The following is a 20,950-nucleotide window of genomic DNA, read 5'->3' as shown; positions in this document are numbered from 1 at the left end:
AAAAATAAAGTCAGCCACTGTTTCCATTGTTTCCCCATCTATTTCCCATTAAGTGATGGGACCAGTTGCCATGATCTTAATTTTCTGAATGTTGAGCTTTAAGCCAACATTTTTTCACTCTTCTCTTTCACTTTCATCAAGAGGCTCTTTAGTTCTTCACTTTCTGCCTTAGAACTATAAATTTGTGCCTTTTGACTGCCTTCATCCATTTCCCCCTTCTACCACCATGCCTGTAATAACCACAAATCTGATCTCTTTTCTAAGTGTGAATGTTTGGTTTTGAAGTATAATTGACCTACAATGCTGCATTGGGTCCTATTGCACAGCATAGTGATTTGGTATTTCTGTACCATTTCAAAATGATCACAGCGGTGAAGTCTAGGTCGGATATGTCACTAAATAAAGATATTTTGTTTTCAAATTTATTGACAGCAAGTAGATGTCAACAGCTAATAAAATAAGTCTCTTTTTTCCTTTAGTTCGGATTTTTTGGGCCATGATCATTACCCACATATAGTAAATCGAGGGACAGGCTCTGGAGTCCCTCTGTCTAGGTTTGAGTCCCTCCATTACTTCTTACATCAGTGGGGACCTTAGTAACTTATTTATATCTGTCTGCCTTTTCCTTGTTGATAAAATGGGGATGATCCTTATACTTTTATCATAGGATTTTCAGCAAGATTAGCTGAGTTAGCTCCCATTGCAGCAGCGTCTGTCACAGTAAATGGTTAGTGCCCGTGTGCTATCGTGAGACAGGGTGTAATTGGTCAGGTGTGCCCTGTGTAGTTTCCCTTTTGCATATTGTTTTGTTAATATCATTTCTTTACATTGTTTCCCTGTCTGATCTTTCTCCCACACCTACTTTTCTTTCAGTGAGGTCTGCCAGTCCTTAGTGAAACACAGCTCTGGAACAAAAGGAAGTTTACCACTACAAAAACTACATCTGGTTTCACGAAGTATTTATCATACACATCATCCTACCTTAAAGCTTCAGAGACCTCAATTGAGGATGTCATTGCAGCAGTTCTCCTCTCTAACTAGCCTTCCTTTACGTAAACTGAAACTTTCTCCAGTTAAATATGGCTACCAGCCCCACAGGAATTTTTGGCCAGCCAGATTAGCAGCAAGACTCTTGAAACTCCGGTATCTCATACTCGGATCTGCTGTCGGGGGTGGCTATACAGCCAAAAAGGTGAGTTTCACTTTGCTACTGCTTTTCCAGCTATTCCAGCAAATATTTTAAAGTTTCATAGCATATGTCATTTTTCTTTAGTGCAGTAGAATATAATGAGATGTTTAAACATTTATCGTGTGTCTCTGTCGTGTGCTAAACTGTTTTAATGGTGCTAATAGGAAAATGCTCTCAGAATCTTAGTTATTATAAGAGGTGAGAATGGCCTAATGGAAGGAGCACTGACCTGGGAGTGAGAATACCTTGGTTTGATTTGCAGCTCTGCCATTTAGTAGCCCAGGAAGGGAAGTTAGGTGGCATGCTCCTGCAACCACTTCGTGGCAACTGTGGGACCAGGCAGGGTCTCCTGATGCCTGGTTTGTTTTCCCTCTGTTCTTTGAATCATGTTTAAAGTCAAATCATGAAACCTATTTGAAATAAAAGTGTATTTTGAATTTTTCCATTTTTTGTATTTAGCAGAGAAACATTTACATGCTTTATACACTTGTCTGTTAATTTACTTTTAGAAGAGCAAAGGCCACTTTGTTTCTCAAAATTGTGAACATAATACATTACTCTTAGCAGCTTAGCAAGTTTTAACAAAATAAATTTAGCTAGTTTTTCTTTATATTTTATATTGCATTCAGATCATTTGACTGGCATACTTTCTTATCTTTTAGACTTTTGATCAGTGGAAAGACATGATACCTGACCTTAGTGATTATAAATGGATTGTGCCTGACATTGTGTGGGAGATTGATGAGTATATCGATTTGGGTTTGTATCAACATCAGAATACTTTTCTTGGTTGTCTCTTTAGGAAAGAAAAATAGTTGTATTGAGATAGCTCCTTAACTCTAAATTTAAGGTTGCAGCAGTTTTATTTTCATAATGAAAGTGATAGACTAGCAGAGGAAAAATTGGTAAGAAACAAAAATAATCCACTGGTTCCTCACTTTAATACAGCTGCCAGTGTAGTTTCTTTTAATTGTACCTATTTTGTGTATGTGGTTAATGTTTTACTTTCCTTTTTAAAAAAGGTATAGTCATAGTGAACAAACACTTTGCTATCTTGTCTTTTGTTAGCTAACACATTTGTCAGCATTTTCTACGCTGCCAAGCAGCCTTCTTGAACATCATTTTCAGTGTTGTATGTTACTCAGAACAGCTTCACCTAACTAACTCTCCTTGAGTACCTTGGTTACCTCTACTTTTTATTACCAAGTTCCTTAAAAGCCTGCTAGTGGCCAGAGTAATTTCTCCTGTTAGTCTGCCGTTGTTCCCTTTTTCTAGTAGTAGATGAGAAACAGGTATATTTGATAGTTGTGATTGCCAGTAAGTCATGGTGATCTTTAGGGGAAAAAAAAAAATTGTCTGATGAAATTATTTTCCTCAGGTCTCTCTTTATAGACTTTGTGCAGACTTTTTTTAGACTTTAGCTTAGGTGTATGCAGGGATGGATTTAATCTCTGCATGCACTATTCACAACACTTTATTAAAGATTGTTGCACTGATAAAGATATATACAGGAAAAGCACGCCTTCAAATTATTTTTCTAACATATATGAGGAGAGCTTTTTAACTTGATAAATTCAGCACACAGTAATGGCTATGAGCCTCGGTTCTGAAGCTACGCTACCTAGGCTTAAACCTGACTGCCTCACTTTGCTGGGTGCACAGGTCCTGTTACATCTCTGTGTTCCATTCCTTATCCGTAAAATGGGGCTGATGAGAACTGTTTTGTAGCATTTCCACGAAGATGGAACAAGTTAATGCTTTTATTGCATTTAGAATAAGACCTAATACATATTTTTATTTTGAGAAACTTTGTGTTTTATCTTCTCCAGAGAAAGTTAGAAAAGCCCTTCTTGAATCAGAAGACACTGTAAAGCTGTACCAAACTTGGACAGAATTGTTGAGTATTTGTAAACAAAAATAAATACTTGGTCACTTTATAAATAAGGCTAGCAAAAATAAAGGCTTGTCTTGGGTTCATACACAGGTTTTTCGAAATGGTAACATAAAAGGAGAAAGAGAAGTAATGAAATTCTGTTCTTGAGTTTAAACTGACATTACTTTTTTAGAATTTGGGCCAGGTGCTACAAAAGATTTTTAAAGTACTTCTGATTCCAATCCAGTGTTAACATTTATACCTTGTTTCTGTCTCAAGGCATTTAACTTATGAATCAAAAATATCTAAGCCATATGTTTGAGTCTTTTTAAAAATTTTTCATGGCTTATAGAATGTCATCAGAATAACACATTGTTTCAGATACATGTAGCAGTTATAGTTGGAATAGAGAGAAAAATGGAAAACTATTTGTTTGTATATGATTATTTAAATTGTATAAATGGTTCAGTAGTCACATTTTAATTTGGAGACTATCCTTTTCTTTTCTTCAGAGAAAATTAGAAAAGCCCTTCCTAATTCAGAGGACCTTGCAAAATTGGCACCTGACTTTGACAAGATTGCTGAAAGCCTCAGCTTACTAAAGGACTTTTTCACCACAGGTAAGGAAAGACCTGTGTTCGATCTCATTTAAAATATCAGGAAACACAGAGGAAAGATACTTAAGATACATTCATATTTTCCATCTTTTAAATGAAAATGTTTAGTACAAATAAAAGCCAGGTTTTTTTATTAGAAAGATAAAACAAAATTTTGTTGCTCCATAGTTTTAAATTTTTTTAATTTATTTATTTTTATTTTTTGGCCACATTGCACAGCATGTGGGATCTTAGTTCCCTGACCAGGGATTGAACCCACGCCCCCTGCAATGGAAACAAAGTCTTATCACTGGACCACCAGGGAAGTTCCCATGGTTTTAATTTTTGTTTGGCCCAGCAAAATGAAGGTTTTCAAGAACTTAAACATCTTGGATTTAGTCAGTGAGGGGAAAGTAAGTCACTTGTTCTTGACAAGCAGATGAGACTTCCTATGTGTTTGCTTTCATAATTGATTAGAGCCGATTTTAAAACATTTAATTATAATGGACCATTATGAGTAGAATTTGCTAAGGTCAATCCTGGTGTATTTGCCCAATTCTGCCCTACCATAATATAAATCTGAGGTCTCAGACATCTTTGTTTGCTCATTTCTGTTAAATTTTACATTTCTATTTCCCCTTTTGCTGATTTTTCACAGGTCACAAATTGGTTAGTGAAGTCATAGAAGCTTCTGACCTACTTCTCTTGTTAGGTGTGTAAACAGATATTTTTGCTGATCTTAACATGTCTTTTAAATGCTTCTAATAAACTAGTTGCAAATAAAATTGCAGACCAAATTTATAATGCTGCTTGTGCTGAATTTTAAAATGTCAGAATTATATTGGGCAAATTCATTATCCTAAATTTAGGTGGAAATAATAATTATTTTGTGATAAAACTAAAATTCCTAAGTATGTATCTATATTATAAGGTTAAAACTGTTAAAAAGAAAGTTTGCTTAATCAAACTATTTTCTTGAACTAGATCTGGTTGTTTCTCATAATTGAAACAAAGTCATTTTAGTTTGTCTCATCTGTCTGGTCACAGTTGACATTTTTACTTTTTTTTTACTGTATGTGGTCTCTTATGGCAGTAGTGTATGGCCGAACTGTAAGTACTCATGTAAAATAATCTTATCAAAGATTCTTATTTTTTAATTGTACTTTTCAGTGACATTTTTAAAAATCAGTTAAACAGGTCCTATAATGGTTTTGAAAAATTTTTTTCTTAGGTTACCACTTTGTTTCTTAAAATGATTTTTGCTGTAAAAATCCACTTACCTTTCAACTGACTAAATATAATATGGAATTTAATTCAGACTTTTGGCTTCACTGGAGAATTTATAAGACTGAATATTTATCTTTAAGGTTCACCTGGAGAAACGGCCTTTAGAGCGACAGATCCCGGATCTGAAAGTGACAAGCGTTATAGAAAGGTAAGTATAAAGGAGCACTCTTCACATAGGTAGTCTTGAAAGATTTTTTTTAAGTTTTTACCTACCCTGGAAGATTTTAAAATGGTAACATATGAGAAGCAAACATAAAATTATTCAATGGAGGTATTGTTATTATTCTTGGTACAAAATGCAAGGCATTTATGCAACAGTTCTGGAAATATAATTGGATAATCCAGTTTCCCTCAAATATATTTGAGAAATATTAGTTTCCAGGGTTTCTGCAACAAAGGGTTTTGTTGTTAAATATGTGTGGGGGGAAACGTATAAATAAAACAAGCAGGCTTCTTTTCTCTGGGATTTCTCAGACTTTGATATATGCATGTGCATTGTGAAGCTATAAGAGATTCGTCAAAATATGCAGAGTTTTCTAAATATATTTACCAACAAAACCCCTTTTTCCATGAAATATCTTCTAGATACCAATGTTTCATGATATATACTTAAGGGAAATCTTAAGGAAATAACAAGTTTGTTACTGGGGGGTATAGATTTCTATTACATTGGTAGTCAACAAAATTAATGTATGGAGTTATTTAGGATATGCTAATTTCCATACATGCTTTAAAATCCATATAAAGTTTTAGGAGATTTGCTGATATAGAATAACATGCATTGTTATGTATTTATATTCATGTTAGCCTGATATTGTCTTAATCTTCACTTTTTTTATCTTTTCAAAATTGTAATGTAAGTGATTCCTTGAAAGCTTTTTTCAAAATAATACCTAGATAAATAGATATCTGGAAAATACTCTATGAACATTTAAAAATTAAGTGCAAACATTTAACAATTAAATAATGAAGGTTATTGTGGTTTTAATGCATTGAGGTAAATAATTTCACAGCTTTTGGGGGAAGCAGGAAGAAAATAATTCCTTTGTGTAGATTTCCATCTGGTTTCCTATCCTTCAGCTTTGAACTTTTTACATGATATTCCACGTGTCAATTATATTTCAAAAGATTTTTTTTTTTTGTCTTTTAACTTGATCTTTTGGAGAAAACATTTTTCAAGATGTGTTTATATATGTGTGTGTGTATTTTTTTAACTTGATCATTTTTTATATCCTCTTCCATTTCCTTTTCCTTTACCCTTGGTGTTATTTTGACCAGGGACACCCTTGACTATGCATGCTACTGGGAAGAAAAATCTGAATAGAAATTAGCCTTTGATGATCAACTTTTTTTTGAGCCAAAGGCTTGACCCTTGATGCAGGTAGATTTAATGTGCAGAGAGAAACGAATGTATCTGGGGAGAAGGAACCTCTGTTAACAGAGGTGGTAGTATGATTTTCAAGTGACAAGATTTCTTGTTGCCTAGATCAGTTAGGTGAGGCCTGCATCTCTGTTCTTTTCTGACATGGCCTATGATTGTTTTGGTTCATGAGAATCCTGCCTGTTTTGGACCTGACAGATAATTCCCTTATAATCCTGCTAAAGTGATAAATGAGTAGTAGTAATTGATAAATGGTCAGGAGCGCCGCAGTATAGAAAAAACAAGAGAACTAATCTCTGAAAATTTATATTTACAGATTTTATTTTATACAGTAGACATGAGAGCAAATTTATTGCTTTATTTTATAATTCACTTTGCTTGAAGATAAATACTGCTGTAGACTATTTCTTTTAAACTTTTCCATAGTTTATGGTGATTATCTTTCCATTAAAAACTCATCAGTTATTTCCCACTATTTGTTATAAATACTACATCGAGTTCTAGTTAATCCATTTTCATAGGTTAAATCAGATAGTATTAAATGTAGTATAAATATTTACTATATAGAGAAAGTATTGTCAGCATCAACTGGTGGTTTTGAATTTTATTAATATGCAGCATTTTTTCAAGGCTTAACTGTGTACCTGTGATGTTTGAAAATAATGAACTATTCAGACAAGATGCAGATACATGGATTGTAAGAAACTTGTCTGTAAATGGATGGTTGAATGTAAGCATGGACAGGGAGACCTTAGCAGAAACCTCTTTGAAATTACTCTAAAATATCAAATTTGAAAATATGGGCAATAATCAGAGGTGATAGGATGGAAGCCAGGCAACCCACTCCAGTGTTCTTGCCTGGAGAATCCCAGGGACGGGGGAGCCTGTTGGGCTGCCGTCTATGGGGTTGCACAGAGTCGGACAGGACTGAAGCAACTTAGCAGCAGCAGGATGGTAGCCAGAGTTCAGGTGGTGCCTTTTTGATTGGTTTAGTCTAGTGTCTGAGAGCCCCAAGATTTAAAAGCGAAGTCATGACTTAGCATAATGATCGACTGGTTTATACCAAAGTTTCTAGCTAGACTTATCTTAGAAATGTAAATGTGAATTGGATTTTTTTTAGTGTAATAAAAAACATTTCTATGAATAGAACTAAAAAGAAAAACTTGTTCTTTTTAATAAGAGAACACATCTGGAAAAATACTGGTGAGTAGAAGGATAGTTAGGAGCCTTTGTAAGTCAGCTTAAGTGAAAGTGACAGGGAGTTGCAGGAACACAGAGGTTGATTGACTTGAGTCAACAGAATGAAAACAAAATAGATTACCTGTGGTTCCCAGTCTGGAGTTGTTAGACTTTAGGTGTTCTGAAAAATTGTAATTGAGGTCTTCAGAAAGTCAAAAAGCATATATTTCCACATAATGCTGCACAGGCTAACTAAACATCAATCAAATTTCTTTGACTTTGCCTGGGTTTATATCTATTCAGTTTGTGGGCAGTAGTTATGTCAATCAAAAGTTCTTTATGTATTTTTGATAAATAAAAAATGGAAAAGTACTGAAACTACATTTTAGTAAATGCTTTTAATCAGAATATTTTAAACTTGTGTCCACTATAGAAAAATACTGGAAAGAGCCCTTAGTGTGAACTTAATAATGTTTTTGAGACCTGGATATCTGAAGGCAAATTCAGAATTGGAGTGGCAAGCCTTCTTTAGTGTTAACGGACTCGCCTGGTTTGTAAATCCCCAGATTTCTGTATTCAGTCATAATATGCATAGTAACGGGACCACATAGTGTATCTCCTCTTTTTAGATTCAGTAACATTGTTGTATTCTAGTGAAAATTTGTTAAATGAGACATTATCTTTGCTTTTATTCTATCATGTTTCTGATTGGTCATAAACATCTCACAGAAGTAGGGAATATTATTCTGAGGGTTATAAGTACATTTATAATTTATAGAAAATATTTGAAGTCCAAATCATAAAGTGTTGTTACCATTTTAAAAATAATCATTAGATAGTAATGTTCTTCCTTCCCACATGTTACTGTAATTCTTATTTGTGTGGCTTTACTTATTTTGTACCCCCCACTTCTCTATTCCCTTTTCTGTGCCTAATTTTCCCTCGTCCTCAAAGTCCAGCTTCATGAAGCCTTGTGTAACCATTTTAGTCCCAATAATTATACTCTTAACATTTAAGGCGTTAGACAGATGAAACACTATTTACTTTGGGTTCCATTCTTAGTATTTAAGGGGCTGTTTCTGTCGCAAAATCTCTGTTCTCAAAGCATGTAGGATATTGCTGAACTCTTAAAAAAAAAAATCTGTCAATTGATTTAACTCGGTAAAAGGCTAATTTAAAGTAAGTAAATTTGGCTAATGCTAACAAAAGTGGGCCCAGATTTTTATGTAATGTGTGTTTTTGCTCTGATTACCTGTGGATTTCTCTTGGCCTTCAATATTTGAACAACTATTGAGGAGAGTAAGAATGTGAAGGAGCACATGTACTTGGATTTCTGAATTGTAACAAAGCAGTATTGCTTAAGTGGGATTTACATTTCTGGAAATCCTCATGCAACAAATGATGTAAACTGGCAAAATGAAATTCTCAGAACCAGCACCATCAAGAAGCAACAGATTCAGGAAGCTTAAGTTTGCTGAGCAGCTAACGGCTAGCAACTATACATGATTAGATACTTATTTTATTCCTTAATAATAAGCATATTGCATTTTTATGTTTTTTTTACATTAAATATATACTGTGTACATAACACTGTCTTTAGGTGTAATAATTTAGAACAAAGGGGATTTGGTAGAAATTGTAATTTTGATAAAAACTATTGGTAATAGACTGATTTGTCCATCTTCTAAAATTATCATTTGTAGAAATTGTCCAAATAGTGAAATAGGATATGGTATTTCTGATTGGGGCAAGTTAAATAATTCAAGTTGAAAGACTTATTTTCTTCTGATATCCAATATTAAACATATTGTGATTGGCTCTGAATATCTTGAGAAGAATTATATATTACTAGGAGGGAGAAAGGAGAAGGCAATGGCGCCCCACTCCAGTACTCTCGCCTGGAAAATTCCATGGGTGGAGGAGCCTGGTGGGCTGCAGTCCCTGGGGTTGCCAAGAGTCGGACACAGCTGAGCGACTTCACTTTCATTTTTCACTTTCATGCTCTGGAGAAGGAAATGGCAACCCACTCCAGTGTTCTTGCCTGGAGAATCCCAGGGACGGAGGAGCCTGGTGGGCTGCCGGACCCGCACAGAGTTGGGCACGACTGAAGCGACTTAGCAGCAGCAGGAGGGAGAAAAATAGGAAAATAGATCTTTATAGCTAATAGCAGAATTATTCAAACTTTGAAAAGTAGATTAGTGCCTAGAAATATTTTTTAAGTGGAACAGAAAAGAAGTTTTTACTTTCACAAAGTTGTTTTCTGGACCCCAAACTAATAAAACAGAATTTGGCAAGCTTTTTCTTAGAGGTCCAGGTTGGAAATATTTTAGGTTTGCAAGCCCTATGGGCTCAGCCAGCGCACTATAGTTTGCCAGCTCCTTCTCTAAAGAGTAATTTACATGTGTCCTCTGAAGTGTTGTAGTTTTACCATTTTCCTTATTTATGTGTGGACTGAACCTGAAGGGTCAAAGACACTGAAACCAGTGAGACTGTAGAGCTCACAGGATGCTGTCTGGTGCAGGCGTTGGGGTCACACTGCCTGTGTTCAGACCCTGCCCTTCCGGTTTTCTGAGGTGTATGACCTTGGATAAGTTCCTTAGTTTCTCCAAGTTTTTGGTTTCCTCTTCAGTAATAGGGGGCATGCTACCTGATAATGGTTAGTGTGGGCATTTCGTAAAGCCCTTCAGCACAAGATCTGGCACATAATAAAACTCAATAAATATTTATATGATGATATTATTATCTTATACTTTGAATTGTTGCATAAGTTAACAGCATATTAATGTTATTTGATTAATTTCTTCTTCTTTTCTTATTTCCTGTTGAGTGTGTTCTGGGAATTGTGATAAGTGGGAAAAATGGATTATAGGGTTGATGTTTAGCTTATTTACAGAGTAAGCAATTTTTAGGAAACCCAATTTGGATTTTATGCTATAAACTTTGTGTATTTTTGCAACAAACATGTGCCAAGCCCTAACCTATGTGCTGGCCATAACACACCTGAAGTGTCAAGACCTTATTCTATGTGCTAGGTATAAAAACAAACAAGGTATAGACCCTGCTCTGCTATTAATATTTAGAATACTGTTAAAGATAAGTATTTTTATTTTTTTGGCCATGCCTTGTGGCTTACAGGATCTTAGCTCTCTGACCATCAAGGATCAAACCTAGGCCTTAGCAGTGACAGCTCCAAGTCCTAACTACTGGACAGCCAGGGAATTACCAAAATGCAGTATTTTAAATGTATTCACATAAAAATGAGTCATAATTTCAAGGTTTTAAAAAATAACCATCAACATTTAGAGGTCTTTTAGCACTTTCAGTTTGTGTCTTGGTTTTTGGAGTTGATTTTCTTGGTCTGACACTATACTTTTTTAAAAACCCGAAAACATTGTACGTACAATGTGGGACCATGAGAGCAGCAGTGTCAAACTGATAGTAACCAAGAGATGTTTTGAGAGTGTATCACATGTGGTTGTTTACAATAACTATTTTTATAGACCACAATTACTGCATTTTTAATATATATCATTTAAAAATTATGTGCTGTTTCTTGAGATTAAAATGTCTGACCTTGGGAAAATATTTATTAAACGTTTTGTTCATATAAGGATGTATCTTACACAGGAGGCACACACATTTTTCTTCCTCCTTATTCAACATGGCCTTGGCTTTAAAAGCTAGCCTAGCAGTGCTTAGATAAGTGAGATGTGATGCCTAAAATAAAAGTAACCATTTATAGTTGTATAGTATAGTGTAAGTAGTTTTTTTCTGTGTCTAATTCTTGTTTTCTTCCTACTTTTTCCAGGAGGTAACAGTTAATTTCAACTACCTTCACATAACAGTGCTTCAGTAACAGACTTGGAAGGAAAGTGAGGTGTCACTAGGAGGAGGATGTTTTTCTTATACTTTAATAGCTGTTAGAGTATTTACCGTACAGTTTGTATATACATGTAAGCAATGGATTAGAGAGGGGTGTTTAAGTTATCAATAAATAAGAAACCTGTGCGTGAGAGACCAGCACAGTTTAGAAGTGTGGAATACTTTCATACTGCTTTGGCATTTTATAAACTATAATAATGGGGATTATGTTCATTAAAGCACAGGCACATTAATGTGTAAGCCAATATGGGATGCCTTCTTTAAAAGACAACTATTTTGAGAAATCTAAACCCTTAGATGAGTAGAAGCTATTATGATAAATGACTGAATAAAAATGAGCTGGGTAATTTCTTTCTGCCTGATGAAAGGCAGGGATACATGAAATGAAAGAAAAGGACATAAAAAGTTATGCAAATGATGAGGCTAGTGAGTTGACGTTGCATTTCTTTTAGATTTATCAATGACCATAAAAATGTTTATTTAAAGAATATATCAAAAAAAAAAAAGAATATATCTAAAAGAGAACTGCAGTTTTTTATAAGTATATTTTGTACTATTGAATTTGGAAACAAATGTCGAAATTTCAGTTATGTTACTTGCCACTTTGACGTTCTCTTACTTGTCATGCAGAAATATCAACTAGTTTCATCCTTTGATTTATAGTAAGTCAACCAGTTTCATTATATTGGTACATCTTAATGTATTAAACCTAAGAATCAAGGTAAAAATTCCCCTAATTGTTTAATATTTCCCTTAAAGTGCTGTACTATAATACAGCTTTTCTTTTTGTATTTATTTCTTTTCTGCTAAACTTTTTTATTTATATAAATGTTTGGATTATATAAACTAACTTATTAAGCTTCCGGGTGAGTCTGCTAATTAAAATGTAAATGTAACATTAATTAGTATTTCATTTTAAGAAGCTTTATGATTATATTAAAGAAAATAAAATATTTTTGGCAGTTGTTTATAAAGCTCTGAGGCTGTTTGAAACTCCTAACTTAGATTATTTTAATGAGTGTTAATTTTCCTAACTTTTAATTTTTATGACTTGGTAAAAATTGAGCCCATTGTTCTCCCAGGTAAACTATTCTTAGGAAGATTAAAGGGTGACTTCATTGCAACTTTACCTTTTAAGGGTTTCTAATTGAGAAAATGCAAGGTTCATAGCATTGTCAATTCCCAGTTGTTACTTCTCCTACATTTCTTGAGGTTGATTATCTGATAGACCAGCAATTAAAAACACTGTATAGAAAATGACATGTATTTTAGTTTCATTCCACAAGTGAATGCACTGCATTAGATGAACATTTCATTATTATAAATGGAATGAGATTTTAGCATAGAAATAGTGATTACTTTGTACATAGGTCCAAACTGAGTTTTTTTTCTTTTTTGTTTTTGCAGCAACTGTATTATCTCCATATTTTAATTATGTTCTTTAATGGAACTTGTGCTTTAGTAATTAATGTACCCTTGGTTATATTCTCAGAGGCTGTTTTTACTTAATGTTAGAACAGCTCATAAAAAGTGAAAATTCAGTCACACTTCTTAATTTGTTGTTGTATAAAACTAAAACAGTACCTCAAACATTTTTTAATTAAAAAAACTCTTAAATTTTAATCAAATAAGATTATGTGTTTAGGCATGTAAAATTTTGAATTAATGTAAAACCTTGATTAACTTGATGCTCAAAACTAAGTTTTCAGGGATATGTATTGATTTATTTACTTTTTGGCCATGCCACATGGCTTGCAGAAATCTTAGTTCCTGGACCAGGGATTGAACCCACGCCCCCTGCAATAGAAGCAGGCAGAGTCTTAACCACTAGACCACCAGGGAAGTTCCTTAAGGGATCTTTTCTTGAAGACATTAGATATCAAGGAAAAATAAAAATAATGATTTAATACGTAATTAAGCTATTATATATTCTCCATTTAGTCTTAAGAAACTTTAACAGTTGAGAATTAGATTCAGGACCGCATATCAACGCTTGAAAAATCAGTTTGGGTTTTTTTTGCCCCCTATGTATCAAGTCGGGAACATAACACTGGTTCATATTGGCAGTTCAAAAATACGGGTCACAGTATCTGTTTTCTCAGTGTTCCTGGTACTCATTTAGTTAACTGTAGTGCCACCTTCCTTGAGCATTCCAGTTAGTCTAGGTTTTACTGTATGTTGGTATTATATCTGGCTCATTTTATTCACCAAACAGTCACTTACTGCATTTTCCTTTTCACTTTTTAGACTATGGTGTTTTATATTTGAGACATAATTTTACTGAGGGGAAAAGTGGAAATGTGGTACAGAGCCCAGTTATATAGTGGCTCTAAAGGTACATAACTGAGTTTCCATTTTTGTTACAAGCTATCCATTCCTCTCTAACTTACATCTGTTCCTTTTTTGTACCCTTTGGTTTAACATTGTTCTCCTCCCCAATTTTCCTCTTCTCCTGGCTGTAAACTCATGGCAGGGTCTGCTTGGTGAGCTCATTCTCTTACAACAGCAAATTCAAGAGCATGAAGAGGAAGCACGCAGAGCTGCTGGCCAGTATAGCACGAGCTATGCCCAACAGAAGCGCAAGGTGATGGATGGTTTAAGGGGGCTACTGATTTGTTTACACTAATCAGCCATTTCTGCCAATATCACGTCACCTTAATCCATTCATGGACTAGAATTATGAGAAATTAGTTTTGACAAGATAAAAATATGAAAGATAATACAGATATGCAACTTTCTGGAGTATGCAAACAAACCCAAAATATTAAACATAGTAATTTATTTTCTGAAAACTAGATTATCTGTGAGGGTTCATGGACTTGTACTTAGATAATTGTGAATTGTGGTTTACTTGGCCCAGTTATTGAGTTACCCTAAATCTGTGGCCAACTTGTCTATTCTCTTAAGTTTTCATTTCTAAAATGAAAAGGGTTCCTGTGAATGACCATGTTAAATTAAAGAATGAAATGGTTTTGTTAAAATGATTCAGCAGAGAATTCTTTTTCCTACAAAAGAAAACTATTTTGACTTAACTTTCGGACAGTTATTCTTAAATACTTTGATTAACTTGTAATAAGACTTGACATTTATTAACAAAGTCAGCACAGATTTTCACCTTGTCCACTGAAAAATTGAACATTGGAAATTTGATATAATTCTAGTCACTAAAGGACAGATTCTAATAAAACTCAGTGTAACACTGTACAAATATTTGCTTATCACCAAGAAATCCTTAAAAGTAATGCTTTTGGCTCTAGATGATCCTATAATGTAGATCCACAGTTTAATGTCCTAAAGAGACTAGAGTCAAATGAAGTGTTTAAAATGATTTTTAAAATTTTATTGTAAAATCTTGACATCAGCTAGTTACATATATTAGAAAAGTTTTACAGTTAGGTACAAATCTTAAGAAAAATGATCCAGTCATATAATTAGTTTCCTGTACATTCTGATATTGAAATCAACCAATACTACAGATAATTAGTGAAATGATCCTGCTGGCTAACCCTGTCGCATTTGGTGGTGGTTAGTACAGTACTAATCATAGTTTATTTTTTCAGTGTCGCTTCCTGGCTTTTCTCAATTCCATGGCTGTGAAATCAACTGCTATATGTCATTTAGCTTTCAGTAAATGAATAATATAGGTGGAAATAGAAAACAAATTATTTTCCTACTTGTGTTAAATCACAGGAGGACTTAGTGTAAATGGTGCTTTAGCATTCTCTGTTCCTCATGCTGTTCAGAGTACCACTTAAATATACTAACAAGTTGGATGCTCAGGCTAAGCTTCTGTCCTTAACTTCATTACAAAAAAGAGGGAAAGAAACTGTTATGTTTTGGTGTGTTAGTTAGAAATATGAATATAGCTCTTGTTTTCAAGACCAGTAGATCTTGTTTTTTTCTTAATGGTAAAATAATTTACAGTGAGCCCCATAGATCTGCTATTTTAAGATTCTAAGATACAGTTTAAGATTATAAATATCCTATTGAATCTGACAATTTAAATGAAAGCAATAGTGAATACTGTTATTTTCTACACTGCCAAGGGTTAGTGTTCATTTGGGGCCTTTTTTCAGACCTAGAGTTATCCTTCCTCTTCCTAATAGTCATTGGATTATCCATATATAACCCTTTTATTCCTCACTCTCCATGTTTGTGAAAGAGCTACTGACAGGGCTGTACCTCTGTCTGTTTTGTTTATTAAGATGTACTTAGAAGGGCACAAAACGGGGCTTGTTCCTGCCCACTTACCTTGTGTGAAAGTTAATGAGATGAAAAACAATTTGTGCACCTCTATAATAGTATCATTCTTTCACTGTCCTTAAAGATGATTTCCTTACTGTATCTTCCCTCGTTTCCCCTTATAGTTACACTGGTGACTTCAGCCTTACATTGTCATAATGACCAAAGTGCTAATTTGATGAGACTTCTATCTTTCCAGGCATTTGAGGTTTACTTGAGGTACAAAACCGCAGCTACTTTTTGTCATTTTTTGATGCTTCTTTCCTACTACATATTGTAAATATTAGTAGGCCTTCTTTTTTTTTTTTAATGCTTTTTTTTTTTTTTTTGTAATACTGTGCAGCATGTGAGATCTTAGCTCCCTGACCAGGGATCAAACCCGCACCCTCTCCAAGGATCATAACTGCTGGACCTCCAGGGAAGTCCCTATTTATATCTTATTGGTAGCAGCTAGTAGATTTTCCCTGTATCATCCAAGCAGAGCAGCTCATGCAGAGATAGTAGATTAAAACTGCCATTGGTAGATTTGCCTCCTGTGAATGTATGTACGCATACATAGAAACTTTTGCGAGTCTTATACTCCATATTTCAGAATGGCTACAATTGCTTAGTAGGAAGAAATGCTTAAAATTTAAAAATCAGGCTTGGTTTTGTTAGGAGCTAGTAAAGGTTTTTCTTTTTCAGCTTTAGCTTGTTTCTGCAGAGGGTTCCGCTCTTTCTCCATCAGTTTTACAGCCCTGGAATTGTAGGAAAGCTCTGGTTTCAAGACTATTGATACCCATTTCTGTCAGGGTGAGTTTTGAACTAATTTCATAATAAAAACTAAATATATTAAACAATAGGACAAGGACTTACTGTAAGTAGCTGAATTTTACTAGTAAAGTGCATCAAAATAAAATACATCCCAGGTTGCTAGTTAAGACTTCAAATAAGTGATAGACTAACAATAGCATGTATTATTCTCTCAAAATATGTCAAAGTATCTTATCACTAATCTTTAAGATTTATTTTGTGAACCTAAAGGTTTTAATCTTGTTTCCTGTAAAATCTTAGATCTAATTCTTGACTCATCATCAACCTGTCTTTTATATAATATAGTATTAACCTTTTAATTTAATGTTAAGCAGATAGGAAGTGTATTGTTGAAACTATGCATGAGTTATTCCTAACAGTCACGCCAGAAGGGCACATGATAAATTTAAATACTCCTAAAAAGTTGTTACTAAATACTAATATTAGCATAAAAATTGTGTTTGTAATATTTTAATAACCTTATATCATTTTAATTCTTTATATATCTTTTTTATTTTACCAAATTGTCAAGGTTAGTCCTTTATAGTCCTTGGCTTGTATAAACATTCTGTTTTGTGTAATTATATTGCTTTCTTAATTATTGCCCCAGTTGTAGAGATATGTTGGATTTTCTACTGTAACTTAGATTATATTGCATGATATCATTAAGTATTCACATCCTATACTAATGCTGTTTATATATTTCATACTACTTTAACTTCAGTTGGATGAATATTTAATGGAACAGTAAATCAGAGTAACTTTCCAGATGAATTGGGATTATAATCTGCATAACAATTTTTGTGATCACATTATTACAGTGTGATGTCATGCCATATGATCAAAATATGGAATTAATTTCTTCATTGGCCTTCAGGATTTTGTTCTTTGGGTTGTGGGCTCCTCAACATGCTTGTTTTGTCACATTTTAGGAGATGATTAATAATTCTTGTCCATTTTACACAAACACATAGTCACATGAAAAATGCTTCTATCCACAAGTTGCTGCTTGCTGTACTGGAGTGAGAAGCAGTAATACAAAGTTTGTTTTATGTTGCATTTTTCTCATTTGCAAAATAAAATTTGAAATTTTTAGACATAGGCTTTTTAGGAAAAAGCAATTGTGGATTATGTACCTATCATTTCTAGCAAGTATTGTCATTTTTATTTAAAAGAAGTTTGAGGGGAATTTTGAGAAAGCATTTGGAAACAGGAATTAAAATCTCAAAATAACATTTTATTGCATGGATAAGAGTTATTAATGTCCACTTCAATAAGCAAATCATTTAGAATATTTTCATGTGTATTTGCTACCATGAGGTCTTGGCTGCTTAAGCAGCCAGTGAAATCAGGATGAATAAAGATTTACCTGAGTTTTAACTTGATTTTTGTCTCCTATGGAATAAAATCATGTTTAAAAATTTTGAGTACAGAAATTAGATAATTATTTTAAGATTGAGAATGGCAACTTTGGTATCTCACTAAGGAGTCAAAGCAGTTATATAGATTTGTCATAAATGACATCATTTTAATTGCAATTGATTATTGTGTTTTATATTTAGACTTGTGATTACTTTAAAGCTTGTCGTAGAATAAAGTTCTTTATTTTAAATATCTTATCTTAGAACTATTAGCATTACTAATAATTAGAAGTAGTTTCCCTAATACCTGTGGATTTTATCCTACTTTTGTTTTATTTTCAAATCAATTTTGTTTGCTTTACTCAACTTCACTGCCTCTGATGCATTCGCTTTATTATGGGTTAGAAGATCTTGCAGTGGAACTAAATTTAAAAAGCAAGCATCTGGCTCCACTTAAAGCTCTGAAAATGCAATTGTTCTTTGCATATATTAAACACTTTCCTACTTATGGAATGAAAATGGATAAGTGTTTGCTTAAAAGATAAACTATGACCAATAAATTTTTTCAGTAGCTGTACATTATAACGCGTCTGACTTCTGAAAACATTATTGTAAGGATTTCAGTGCCTTATTTCTCAAGCATCCAAGTCCCTGTGCTTGAGTACAAAACAACCTGTCAAGGACCTAGTAAATGTATGTGTCGATCTATTTTTCTAACAAGCCAGTCGTAAGAAATGACTAGAACGGCAATAAGAAGATGATTTCTTTTTAAGGTTTTCATTTATATAAACTTTTCCTGAGCTGTTTTTGTTGATGAATAAGATTACTTTTTAAAATAAGCATTTGATTTAAAATTTCCTTTTATTAAATATCCATGTAAAGTGTATAGTTTTTACTCTTAAAAATGGTTTATTTAAAAAGTTAACTTACTGTATATTCTATATAAACATAATTCTACTCAAAAAAATTTTATTTTAAATATTTAGGTGTCAGACAAAGAGAAAATTGACCAACTTCAAGAAGAGCTTCTGCATACTCAGGTAATACTAATATAATTCATAGTCAGGTAAAAAGAACCAAAGAGTTTGTCTTATACTCTAAATTTGGTGATGTGGGAATTTATCTTTTTAACTGAGCAAAGTTTGTAGTGATTTAATGATAGAACCTTATTATTATCAATAGATGCCCCCACAAATGCAAAAGCTAATTGAGAAATAAGGAATAATGAAGGAACTTGATAAGTTTAATTAAGTCATTTATGTGTAAAACCTATTGTTGAGTGAATCATATGCTTTTAATTTTAGAGGAAGACTATGGCAGAAAAGACTGGGGAAAGTGACTTGTTCTTGTATAAACCTGTGCTTGTATTTTTACATTAATTGGCTAATTAGAGGAACAGTTAAAAGAAATTGGAGTGAAATCTATCACAGTTCTCTAAAGTCCAAACCCAATCAGATAATAATCTTTCCAAAGGTATTAATATTTCTGACACTAAAGAGTTATTCTCTTATAGTTGATGATACAATTATTATTTTAAAGACTTGTTCTGTGCAGTGTAATCGAGTAGAGAACATTCTCCTGAAAAATTGCCACGTTATCCACTCTATCATTAATTATTCTCTATAGATACAATGATATGTGGTAATTCCGTTTAAAAAGACTCATCAGGTCTCTTTTTAGAGAAAAGTACGACAAAGCAATTTAAATGAAATTAGGAACCAGTGTATGTTGAGTCTCAGGTTTTCTTAATATCTATGTATTGATTCATATACTCAACTATATGTTAGAATCAAGTGTGCTCTGAGCAACCCTAATATTGTCATGGCTTCACAGCTGGGTGATTATAGTCTGCAGCCAGAGATTAAGAATCACTGGCCTCAGAATGTGATCTCTGGAGAATTAGCATCAGTAATACTCTTTGGGAACTTGTTGGAAATGCAGATTATTGGTCCTATCCCAAATGCACTGAAACAGAAACTCTGGATGTGGAACTTAGCAGTCTTTGTTCTTAAAAACCCTCAAGTGATGTTGATGAGTTCTTAAGTTTGAGAATTATTGGCCTAGAATTTTGCATGATGGCCCATAGCACATCTCTGTAGGAAGCCTGCAGATTGACATATACTAAAGAGTGTTTCCAGTCCCAGAAAATGTAGACCCCATATTTGATTCGGTATTTACCAAGTGAACCAGTAGAAATCCTACCACCGTTATATATACCTATTGATATCAATCTTTCTATTTGTTGGAAGGTGCTAGGCATTGATGAAAGTACTTTATGGAGAATTCATGATAAAATAATGACATTACCTATATTAATAGTGTCCAGTTGAAATAATATGCAAGCTATATGTACTTTAAAATTTTTGCATTAAAATAAGGGTAAAAAGAAATAGGTAAAATTTTAATGTTAATAATATATTTAACAAAGTAGATCTAAAATAGTTATAGGTCTAGTTAGTATAAAAATATTAATGTGGTATTTGTGTATTTTTACTGAATTATAGAAATCTGATGTGTATTTTATTCTTAACACACACCTTAGTGCAGACTTGCCACATTTCAAGTGCTAATTATCCATATGTGGCCAGTGGCTACCATCTGTATTAGACAGCATAGGTCTAATTCTTAGATAACTACCAGAAGTTTGTTGTGTGTACTGTTACTGAATATAAATGAACAAGTTCTGTAAAAATATATTTATAATATAAACCAGCCTATAGTTCTACCTGTCTCATACTATATAATTTCTTAAATTTATCTTAAGTTGGACATTCTCTGAGGATAAAGCCATGATCTCTTGTTATTTACTTTGTGCTTGGAAGATTGTAACAGCCTAACATATTTTCCAAGAAAAATTTTCCATTTCTTTCTTTCCATTAACAAAAGACATGTTACTGTAAAGTTGGACAAAAACATCCAGTTGGTGGGATGGGGAGGGAGGTTGTGGAGGGAGGGGATATGTGTATACCAGTCACTGATTCATGTTGATGTATGGCAGAAACCAACACAATATTGTAAAGTAATTGTCCTCCAATTGAAAATAAAATTTAAAAAAATCCAGTTGGTTGTAAGAAAGAGTAATTCTTAATAATTTTCTGAACTTGGTTAATGTTTATAGAAGAAATAATCGAGTATAAACAGACCAGTTAGAAAAGGATCACATTTATT

General features: G+C 33.4%; 1 protein-coding gene across 1 annotated transcript in view; it reads left to right on the top strand.

Moving 5' to 3' along the window:
- OPA1 (optic atrophy 1 (autosomal dominant)) overlaps positions 1-20,950 on the top strand; it is an 87,036-nt gene that overhangs the window by 3,665 nt on the left and 62,421 nt on the right. The window contains exons 3-9 of the mRNA XM_010834417.1: positions 874-1,192; positions 1,852-1,948; positions 3,575-3,682; positions 4,317-4,370; positions 5,026-5,093; positions 13,861-13,971; positions 18,769-18,822. Of these exons, the coding sequence (XP_010832719.1) occupies positions 874-1,192; positions 1,852-1,948; positions 3,575-3,682; positions 4,317-4,370; positions 5,026-5,093; positions 13,861-13,971; positions 18,769-18,822 (811 nt within the window). The remainder of the gene's footprint in view (positions 1-873; positions 1,193-1,851; positions 1,949-3,574; positions 3,683-4,316; positions 4,371-5,025; positions 5,094-13,860; positions 13,972-18,768; positions 18,823-20,950) is intronic.

This window comes from Bison bison, unplaced genomic scaffold (genome assembly GCF_000754665.1).
Source record: "Bison bison bison isolate TAMUID 2011002044 unplaced genomic scaffold, Bison_UMD1.0 scf7180017864032, whole genome shotgun sequence".
Lineage (NCBI taxonomy): Eukaryota > Metazoa > Chordata > Mammalia > Artiodactyla > Bovidae > Bison > Bison bison.
The sequence above is the reverse complement of the archived record's forward strand: the minus strand, read 5'-3'. Positions and strand labels throughout refer to the sequence as shown.